At 36.5% G+C, this 11,644-nt stretch overlaps 1 protein-coding gene across 1 annotated transcript; it reads right to left on the bottom strand.

The window, feature by feature from the left end:
• Positions 1-4,181: 4,181 nt before the first annotated feature.
• zpld1b (zona pellucida-like domain containing 1b) lies at positions 4,182-11,416 on the bottom strand. The gene is made up of 11 exons (XM_056245064.1): positions 10,812-11,416; positions 10,564-10,677; positions 9,399-9,619; positions 8,640-8,821; positions 8,418-8,490; positions 7,907-8,004; positions 7,535-7,615; positions 7,130-7,301; positions 6,928-7,033; positions 4,857-4,886; positions 4,182-4,521 (listed from the first exon to the last, which is right to left on the bottom strand). Exons 2-11 carry the CDS (start codon positions 10,667-10,669, stop codon positions 4,358-4,360), a joined length of 1,233 nt encoding a protein of 410 aa, XP_056101039.1. The 5' UTR covers positions 10,670-10,677; positions 10,812-11,416; the 3' UTR covers positions 4,182-4,357.
• Positions 11,417-11,644: the final 228 nt, after the last annotated feature.

Genomic DNA, 11,644 nt, shown 5'->3' with positions numbered 1-11,644 from the left:
CTTTAATGAGAGTAGGAGTAACACTGCCCCCTGTTGGTAACCACAATGGTTTGCAGGCTTGGGCACTTCTTAATCATCATAGAAGACTTAATCATCAATGCAGTTTAAGATGCAGTAATACTCACGCGGAAGATGCTGCCACAGGCGTCCAATTGTCTAAGCGGAAAGGTGAAGCGCACGACCGGAGGAGTCGCAGTCGCATCCAGTGTTCCCCGACACAACGGGTCATTTGCCATTTGATTCAAAATCAACAATGACTCGTTATAGCCAGTGTAAATAACCGGGCAAACCTGGATTGCCAAATTTATAGATTCAGTCCCACAATACACTGCGATGTCGGTGTACTCTGTAAAACAAAGACAAGCTCCCTGATGTAGGCTATTTCTTATAACACTGATCAATTATTTTAGTTTGTTTAAAAGCAATTAGCCCACAATAATCATTGAGGACAAAAAAATGCAGGGTATTACCTGGACGCCTGAGAGAAGTTCCACACTCACTAACAGTAAGAGCCAGGTGGCCTTGAACCAGCGCGCCCAAAATCAAGAGGCCGAGTAGAGCCATGTCAGATCTGCTCTATATCAATGTCCAAAAATAACCTTCAAATGACTCTCAGCACCCCAGAGAAAATCTTGAAGAGCTCCTGAAGTTATCCTTACTGCTAAAGATTCGTTATCGTCTCAAAGTCACTGTTGGATTACCTCTGACAGGCTTCAGTTTGTGCTTTATATATATAGGCCTATGTGTGTGTGTGCAGAAAAAAGTTAGTTTCCGCTGGATTGGAACAAAACAAGGTCATTTGCCATTTGGTATGGCTGTTTGGGTTCTCCAGAACAATTCACTTTTGTGGATAAGGTGCCATTAGCTTGAGGCAAAACTTGAAACCTTACACATCACCTTTAAAGTTAGACCATAAACAATGACCACTGTCTTTGTCATTTTGTACATCCTGAAACATATCAACATGTAATTTAATGAACTAAGTACAAATTCCATTGAAGAAGCACACAATAGGTCTCATCTTCTCTTTGAATCTAAAAGTACAAGTCTGTCAGTGTAACCTCTGACCTTTTAGGAGGTTACCTGAAAGTCTTGATGGACACTGCATGAAATCACACATGTAGTGATGTTTCATAATAACCTATTTGATGGTTGTGACAATGATTGTCAAAGGGATATGCTGAAGAATTCTTTGTGGAACAAATTTTTATTTTATTTTATAGCAGTTATATCTTAACCTTGGGATACGAAAACATCGACCAGATGGAAGTGGTTCGAATGCTTTATCCCGAATTCGAACCACTTCCATCTGGTCGACGTTTTCGTATCCCAAGGCTTAGATATAACCGGTATAAAAATGATTTTGTTAATTTGGCTACATGGCTGTTGAACTCTAGTGCAAAGGACACAACTGTGATTGTTATTGATATGGGTAAATTTTCACTTAAAGGGACAAATAAAGTATTAAGTCAGTAAGTTAAGTAAAAGATTATTTACATTTTTTTCTGTTTTCTTTGTCCAATGAAAGGCAATGGGGTCCACAGCAACATTGGACTCTATACTGACTTTTCATTATACATGGAGAAAACCAGTTGAAACTATATACTTCAAAATATATAGACTTTGAGAAAAAGAAAAAAAATCATAGTTTGGAACAATATGAGGGTGAGTAAATGATGACAAATTGTTTAATTTTGGGTTAACTTTCCTTTTAATAGTGTTGAGCATAAATTAACAATCACTTAGTAATTCGGAATAGTTTCGAATAGTAAAGTTTCCATAAAAATACTAGAGTTTCAAAACTTGCAAAATCATTTCTGAATTCTTGTTGTGCTATCTATGGCATGCAGGGCCTGAAATTAACACCCGACCACCTGCCAAATGCGGGTGAATTTTGCTATTGGCGGGTAACACTGTCAATCTACCTGCCACATTGGCAGGTAGCCAATGAGAATTGAGTGATTCATTAGGTTTTTTTTTTTACGTTTTCATTTTCATTGCGTTGGACCTTAGCTATAATGTGGCGGCACATTACTGGGGTAAAAAGGCCAGCTGAAACAAACAACCATCAAAAAGATGAGGATGAGTCAAAGAAAAGTAAAAGAAGACATTTTAATACAAAGTGGTCAATTGGCGACAACGGCAAGGTTCGTGAGCGGCTGATTTATGACAGCGACTGTTGTTTCGTAATGTTCATGATACGATCAGAAAGAAGATGAGGCCCTATTCTGACTACGTTTGGATGTGCGAGTATTAAACTGTTGGTGAGATGGGATGAGATAATGTAACGCTGACGTAGGCTCCAGAACAATGACAGTTGCACAGATGTGTGCGTGTGCAAATGTAGTACATGTTGGGAGTTGGGAACCGGTGAGAAAATGTCCGGTACCCGGTAAATTTACCAGTAATAATATTAATTTAGTTCAGCTTAACGGTTCCTGAACGCTGTAACTAAAAGCTGTCAGGACCTAGCTGTCTACGTGACTAAATCAGCCATCGACACAGCCGCGGGTGATTTGTTTACATACGAGCTGCGGTAAGTCTATAGATCTGTTGTGCGTGTGTGTGTCAAAATCAATATATAAAAAGATTTTTTTAAAATGTATATTCTAAGAGTTATTATTACTTATATTGATTTCGTTAATAACTTGACAGCACTTAAATGTGTACAAGTTAAAGAACAATATTGTGAAATTCCCGTTTTTCACCTTTAGGCTATGAGGCAAAAAAAAAAAGGCTGGTAAAAAGTCTCTGTGGCAGGTGAATTTTGATATCCACCTGCCACAGTGGCTGGTGGCCAAAAAAGTTAACTTCAGGCCCTGATGGCATGTCAACAGCGAATGAGGTGAAATTTGTGTCTGGCCAATTGGTGGTATAAATTGGGTTGCGTTTAATGTGAAAATGAGACAGAAAAATACACAGAACACAGAAAATACCAATGGAATTGTAATATGAACCTGTCAGCTGAGCTACCTGGGAAGGACAACAATTTTCTGATTCGAGTCAAATCAGAGTGTTGGGTGTTGACCTTCTTCTATTGTCAACGACACAAAACCATGGGAAATGTTACAGACCTCATCATAATATGATGCTGGCCTTGATGTAGTCAGTTAAATATGTTAGCTGAGGTCTTTGCTCTTGTTTTGTTAAGATAAGAAGTGAGAGGGGGAAGCACTAGATCAGATATTTTCTGGCTTTTGACTGGCAGTAATCGGGGATGTTGAAAAATGATGCAGATTGTGGAGATCTATACGGTGGCACTGTGGGAATTAAATGGGTGGTTTGTGTCTTTGTCAAATGTCATTTCTTGTGGCTGAATAAAAAAAGGCTGTGCGATATTAGGTACACAAAGAATATGTTGAAAACTGATAAAAATGCTGATAAATTATCCAAAAAGGAGCAAAATTCGGATACATTTTTATATTATCGCATATTAAAAATGTCCATTACATGCAGTTGACAAAATCTCAGGTTGTACATATATACAATTTGAATAAAAAAGCTAAAATAAATGTGAAACAGGTTATAATGGCACATTGTGCAAAAAACATACCATTAAATATACGTCTAAAAATAATTTAAACTGTACTATATCAAAAACAAATGAACAAAACTGTCCAGGTGTTAACAGGATCTGTGGCATGCTGTTTATTACAACAAAAAAAGGTGTTTTCTTCCCTCTGTTTGTAAAAATAGAAAATGCACAACATTGCACAATATTGTATTATGTAGTACTCAATCTAATCTGTTGCTGTCAACTAATATTTAACCAGGAATATTTATTTAAGACCTCTCTAAAACATCAGTCATAATATGATCATAATAAGATCAACAAAAAAATCATAAAGCAAATTGTCTGCAATCATGAACAATCTACATTTATTTTGTGCTCTGCACTTCAAGACATAAAGGATCACAGACCCTGAAACAGAAAGTAACAAACTGAGGTATTTTAAAATGTACATTTATATATATACACACACTAACATTTTGGAGTCAGTAAGATTTTTTATAAAGAAGAAAAAATTATACTTTTCTTCAGCAAGGAATTGATCAAAAAAGTGACAGTAAATACATTTATAATGTTACAAAAGATTTCTTTCAAACAAATGCTGTTCTTTTGAATTTTCTGTTCATCAAAGAAATATTAAGCAGAACAACTGTTTTCAACATTGATATTATTAGGGACTATTAGATTCATTTATTATCAAATAGGGAAACATGTTTGTAAAAGCAGCCCAATGCCAATTTTGGGACATAAGAAAGCAGCACTGAGGATCTGATTAAAATGCAATGATAGGAATATGACCAAATATTGTTGACAGAATTCAATGCTCTCATGGTCCAAGAATGAAGGTCATCTGAAGCTGGGGTTCCAGGCCCCTGTCAGACTAGAAGGGCTGGGCTTCCTGAGCAGCCTGAGGGAGAGCATGAAGAGACCCAGGCTCGTCACACCCAGCACAACCAAACCCGATATCAAGGCACTGGTTACAGCATTCAGGTGCTTGGAGGAACTGCTCACTGCAGAAGCACAGAGAGGGGTGAATGGGGGTAAGCAGAGGTTTGTGGGGGTGAATGGGGTTGAGTGGAATGGGGGTCAAAAACACAGACAAGATGGTTCTGTAAATGGGTACCACGGTTGCATGGATCTCATTTGCAGAATTTGACACTGGTGTCCATTGTTTCACTGTGAAAACAAAGCTGATGTCTCACAGAAAGGACACGGTGGTGTGTGTGTGTGTGTGTGTGTGTGTGTGTGTGCAGGGGGGGGGGGGGGGGGGGGGGGGGACGTCTACTAATGAAAAACATTTAGCAGGCTAGTTACACTTTCTTGACCTCCTAAAAAAGAATCTTACCGGGATGCGAGTTGTTGGTTGGAGTTTCATCTGCAGAAAACACACAAGATGTACATAAATAAAGCTTAAATTATTTCATAATTTAAAAGTGATATGTGTACGAATCATGTATTAATCACTTTTTGTTTTGCCAATCTGTGAACAGCTTGTAATGAAACTTAAACTAAAACGAGACCTTCCCCGACTTCTTAGATTGTCTATGAAAGCCTGTAGATTGATGTTTTATGTGAAGGACTCGGGTCGGTTTCGTCGGGAAAATCAAAACGATGTAACGTTTACACACGTTATAGTCTATAGTTTCAAACATACACTCTAAAAATCCTGGGTTGTTTCAACCAAACTTTGGGTCAAATATGGACAAACCTAACCATTGGTTTACATTTTTAAATGACATTTTTAACCCAACATTTGGGTTTGTCCATATTTGACCCAAAGCTGGGTTAAAACAACCCAGTATTTTTTAGAGTGTACTTTATTTTCAAACTATCATAACAGTGTAATTGTATTTACCTCATCTTTCAACATGATAGCTTGTGAAAATATATCCACATTGCTATAATCAGGTGCTTTCTTAAAGGATTAGTTCACTTTTAAAAAAACTTTTGCTGATAATTTACTCACCCTCATGTCATCCAAGATGTCCATGTCTTTCTTTCTTCAGTCGAAAAGAAATTAAGGTTTTTGATGAAAACATTCCAGGATTTTTCTCCATATAATGCACTTTGCTGGGCACCAAACGGTTCAAGGTCCAAAAGACAGTTTCAGTGCAAACTGCAAACTGTTCAAATGGCTTTAAACGACACCAGACGATGAATAAGGGTCTTATCAAGCGAAACGATCGTTCATTTAAAAAATAAATAACAAAGTTTAAGTTTTATAAGCTCAAATGCTCGCCTTGCCTTGTTCTGTGTGACTCTCCTGTTCGAACTCGTCCATCAAAATGAACGAACCTTTTTCCGAGTCAATTCGTTCATTTCGTTCGTTAAATGAACCAAATGACTCGAAAAAAGATTTGTTCATTTTGATGAACGAGTTCGAACAGGAGAGTCACGAACGTGCATCACAGAACAGAGCAAGGCGAGCATTTGACATTATTAAACTTAAACTTTGTTATTTATTTTTGAAATGACCGATCGTTTCGCTTGATAAGACCCTTATTCATCGTCTGGAATCGTTTAAAGCCCTTTGAACAGTTTGCAGTTTGCACTGAAACTGTCTTTTGGACTTTGAACCGTTTGGTGCCCAGCAAAGTGCATTATATGGAGAAAAATCCTGGAATGTTTTCATCAAAAACCTTAATTTCTTTTCGACTGAAGAAAGAAAGACATGGACATCTTGGATGGCATGGGGGTGAGTAAATTATTAGCAAAAGTTTTTTTAAAAGTGAACTAATCCTTTAACTGCTGTTTTCTCACTGCTGTCAATTCGTAGTGTTTATTTTGTTATTGAGAGGAAAAATAGATACAAAGGTGTAAAAAGATGTAAATCTACTTCCAGCATGCACTGCGGCATGAATAATTAACTAGGTGGCATGGTTTTACAGTTTGGTTTACACCATGTTATTGATTTTGTTGTCACGCTTAGAAAAAATTATTTATTGATTGTTGGTGTTATCATTCCTTGTGTACCAAATGTTGAGGTCTGTGAGATTGTCTGCATCTCTTGTGTCTCAGACATATATTATAAGCTGATGTTGTCTCACAGAAATGAAAATATATGCTTTATATGACTGTTTGAAATATTACTATTCAACGTTTGTATATACACTATCATTCAAAATGTAAGTCTTTTTTTCTTTATTTATACTTCAGCCAGGACATTAAATAATGTTACAAAAGATTTCTATTTCAAATAAATGCTGAACTTTCCATCCATTAAAGAATCCTGAAAAAAATGTATCACAGTCCCAGAAAAATATTAAGCAGCACAAGATTTTACTTACTTTTAGACCATTAATAGTTAAATATGATTTACTTATAACACCAACAAAAACGTAGAAAGTAAGTAAATCTTATTTGTCTTTTTTTCAGTGCATGAAACAGACTATAAAGCTGAGATTGAGGGCTCTTACCACTCCTAGTGATTATGGGACCTGCGGTTATGACGGCATCCCCTGAGGATGAACCTGATACTGCATTCTCATCCACAGTGTCTCTCCTCCTGCGATTTCCACAGATCTGCCACGAGAGGTATTACAGTCAGTGCTCTCATTCAGTTAAGACACCTAAAATACATTATTAACCATAAAATATTTCAGCATTAAGACTGTTTACCGGCAATAGTATTCCACAGTCATCTGCTCGACACAGCTTTGTCACACAATGCAGAAACACAGTGGACATCTTCTGGTTCTTATGTTTCACAAAACGGAAGACTTCAAATGCAAAGCGGCCCATTTGACTTTTTCCATTCTCAAAAACAGTTGTCTGTGGATCCTTGTAGCACCTATTTAAACCCCCACCACCAAAAATAAGGCCTCTTTAAACATCAGATCTGCTGATAAACTGATTATCTTCAGTTATACCCAAACAAACACTAACGCAAACGCGCACACACTCATACACACACACAAATCATTTCCTCTAAAAGGCCTTTGTGCATTGAATAGTAGTCAGTTGAGCAGGTAATGAGGACTCACCGAGTTAATGCGCACATAATTTCAGAAAATACTAAATTACCCAAAGAAAAGGTCATAGCGTATCTCATCATTAGGGTTCCCAGAGGGGGTGGCGTAACAGTGATCCATCAGAACATTCCACCTGTGGGGAAAACACAGTCATTTCTGCTATTAATGGGAATTGAATCTCTAATCTCAAGAAGTAAAAAGAATTAGTTAATAGGGGCTCAGGATCTGAATAGTTACCCAAGAAGAGAATATTTTAATTCATTTTTCCTCACAAAATCTCACACTACTAGTACTATGTCACAATTTATTCTAGTAACCTGTCTTTACACAAGATAACTAAAACATTATGATATGAAATCATTTTATAAAAAAAATAAAATGAATAGTGTGTTTTAATAAGATTTAATTTCTCTGCATGATATACCTCCTGTCCAGATTTGTAGCTTTAACTGCAGCAAACACACGAGTTTTCAAGGACAGGCCAGACATTGGTATAGAGATCAACTGATTGAATGTTGAATCCTTTAAAATATGAGAAAGAAAATTAGCTATACTGTAATGGCGGTCTAAGCCATTCTTCATTACACAAACATGCCATTTTTACGTTTTAATTTAACTTTGAGAACTACATACACATTTACAATATGAAAGTGACATTAATAGATCCTAAGGGAAAATTGTTTATAGTCTTAAGCCAAATACTATAATTTAATTTGAAATATTTTCATTAATCTTTACTATACAATCATAAACAGTACAATTTTTAATAAATACAATTTAATAAAAGAAGATTTTTTTTAAAACGTTGTAACAGCTAATTAACTGTGATCTCATGACAATATAGTTTTGGAACAACAAATGTATGATAAATATTTATTTTATTGCTTTACAAACCCGTACTTTAAAATTTATTTATATCTACAGAGATCACTCACATTGTAAAGCACCAAACTGAGTGTGCTCAGGAAAGTGCCATTGTTGTCTTTCACTGATATCGCAGCAGATGAGCTGGTAAAGGAGGTTGAGATCAGAACAAGACATTATCACTGTGTATTCACTGCAGAAAATATCAGCAAATCACTTTTTACTTGGACTTAAATAGTTGTAGAACCATAGAAGAGGGAAGTAGGTTGTCACGTCAGAAATAACTGACTCACGATGCCAGCTGGCTGTTGTTGAGCAGGTACTCCAGAGGATAACTACAGCTGAATTTATACTGCAGACCTGGCAGGTAACTGATGACAGTTGGAGGGTCTGGGGTGTCAATGTAGCCCGATATATTCCCCATCTGCACCATAGAGATGTTCCCATAAGCATTGAAACCTTGAGTTGTAGAAACCTGAACACAGATAGATTTAAATATGTTACCTAAATGTAAATCTTATTTTCACTAGGAAAATCTAATTGTTTTGTTCTTGAGGTTAAAAATTATGCCGGTTTCACAGACAGGGCTTAGATTAAGCCAGGATTAGGCCTTCAATTAGGACATTAAAATAGCTTTTATAAACATGCCTTAGAAAAAAAACATTGGTGTGAGACAAAACAATGGCACTGACCTATTTTAAGATATATCAGTGCAAGATGTTTCAGTTAAAACAGCTCAAACATGCATTTTAGTCTGGGACTAATCTTAAGGCTTGTCTGTGAAACCACGGGTTAAAACATGTTATGTTTAAATCCCGGATGAGCCACCATTTGTTGCATCCCTTTTGAGCAACGGGACGCAACATGTAGCCTAATACAAGTATTAAAACAAACAGAATAGCTTCTGGAATAGCCACCAGTGAAGCTGGTGGAAGTTGAGATACACAGTTCAATGGTATTGCATAATTATTCATACACCATGGTATTCACATAGTACATACCCCCCCCCCCAATAAAACCATGATACGTGTGTAAGTGAATGCATCCCTTACCACCAGCGTGTTCCCACAGGCCTCCAGTGTGCTCAGGCTGATACTGAAGAGCACAGCTGTGGGGAAAGTGTTGTTGTTTATGAAGCCTCGGCAATGGACTTCTCCATGACGTCCGTTCAGTGCCAGGTCGGCATCAGTGTATCCAGAGTACAGCACAGGACAGAGGTTAATCTTTAGTGTGATTGTCTGAACACCACAGTATACACTGATATCTCTGTCGCCTTGAGGGAAAGACAACATAACAAGTAAATAAATGATATGGCATCTCCACAGTGGGGTTTATTATTATATTATCAGCATGACAATTTAAGTGCAATGAATAACTATGAATTAAATAAAATCTTGTGTTTGCTTTAATGACAAGCTCCCTGAACTCCACAAGCAAGAACATCTCTGACCTTTTGGAGCTAGAAATACTTATTCATTTTACATCATAACATTTCTCATTTCAATTCGATGTCTCAAATTAATTTTTCATATTTTTCTAATTTTGAAAAATTTTCAAATTCCTAAAATGTCCAGGTTTAAATTAAATTGTAAATCCCAGATTTCCAGTGCAGAATCCATCTTTTGGACCCCACTATATAAAATAAAAGAATGCTCTAATATAAGGAATTAATAAACAAATTATTTATATAGAACAATAAATAGTTTTTATTGTTTTGAATTTTTCTTTTAAGTGATTTATTTAAACTACTGTTTAAAAGTTTGGGGTCAGTAAGATTTTTTTATTTTTTGAAAGAAATCTCTAATGCTCATCATGGCTGAATAAAAAAATACAGTAGTAAACAGTAATATTGTGAAATATTATTACAATGTAAAATGTAATTTATTCCTTTGATGGTAAAGCAGATTTTTCAGCATCATTTCTCCAATCTTCAGTGTCACATGATCCTTCAGAAACCATTCTAATATGCTGATTATTATTATTAAATGATATACAAATGTTTTTTTGTCAAATGTCAAACAGTTTTTATTTTTCCCCCGTAACATAATAAATGTCTTTATTGTCAACTTTCGAACAATTTAATGCGTCCTTACTGCAAAGTATTAATTTTTTTACTGACCCTAAACTTCTGAAATCTTACTGACCCCAAACTTTTTAACAGTAGTGTATTATTGTTTACATTCTGCAACATATACATTCTGGCTCTCAATTTCTTACCAGGGAATCTGCTGTGGTGGTTTGGATCACAGTTGAATCCATTGAATTGTGTAAAAGCTAAATGAATCCCACTGAAAAGCAGAAGAGGAACACATATCCACTCCATTTCAACACCTGGAAAGGAAGGAAAACAGACATTTTTCTGCCATATCAAAACTTCAGTCATGACTAAAATAACGACTGGAATAACAGTAATGTTTATTGTCTTAACAATATGATGGCATAAAGTGTTGAGATCCCCCCATTACCTCAGTCCCCTGATGCAGGTGAGCTGCGCTCCATGCGTTTCGGCCTGCTGCCGGTGAGTGAATGGGCAGCCTGGCATCTCCACAGGGCCGCCCGCACCACGGGCCTCTACTGCAGCCAAAACAATGAGCCATTATCAGAAGCCTTAAACAAAAAGAGCTGTCCTGGACAACATGGGAAAATCCATCACAATCTCAATGCGCTGAACAAATCTTTTTTATGGAGGCAGAAACATGAGCCGCTTTTACGATTTCCCACTCGTCTCCTCATGGCTTGATCTGTCTCTGTCATCGCTCAATAATGTCTGAACTCAGTGTGGGACTGAAGGCAGGAATTATGTTTTCATCGGCGGCTGAAGTGACTAAAGGGCCTATTCTCTCTGTCAGTCCATCAGGGTTGATAGCGAGTGTGCTGTTATTGTCACTCTGGCCTCCCGGTTCCTCGCACTTCACTCAACCAGACACACTGATGCACTAAATGAAGATACAATCACAAACTGCCCATTTTTTACATTAAATAGCAGCTAATAGATAATAGCTAACATGTCTAATACTCTCATTTAATCAGTTCATATTTTACTAACAGTGAGATGTATTAAAATGTACTAAAATGCAGCAATAATTCTTTTTTTAAAAGCGGACAAGAGTACTTGCTGAATAAAAGCATTAATGTCTTTAAAAAAAAAACCATACAAACAAAAATATTACTGACCGCAAACCTTAGAACAGTAGTGTTTATTGATTGCAAGCAGGTTGTTAAAATATATACTCTAATTACATACAAATAATTGCAATTGTTCATGTCACTTACGGTGTAAGCCTTACATTTTTTTTTA

This window comes from Rhinichthys klamathensis, unplaced genomic scaffold, assembly GCF_029890125.1.
Source record: "Rhinichthys klamathensis goyatoka isolate OS25496 unplaced genomic scaffold, OSU_Roscu_1.1 h1tg001281l_1, whole genome shotgun sequence".
Classification (NCBI taxonomy): domain Eukaryota; kingdom Metazoa; phylum Chordata; class Actinopteri; order Cypriniformes; family Leuciscidae; genus Rhinichthys; species Rhinichthys klamathensis.
Note: the sequence above shows the minus strand (reverse complement) of the source record. Positions and strands in the feature narration are given on the sequence as shown.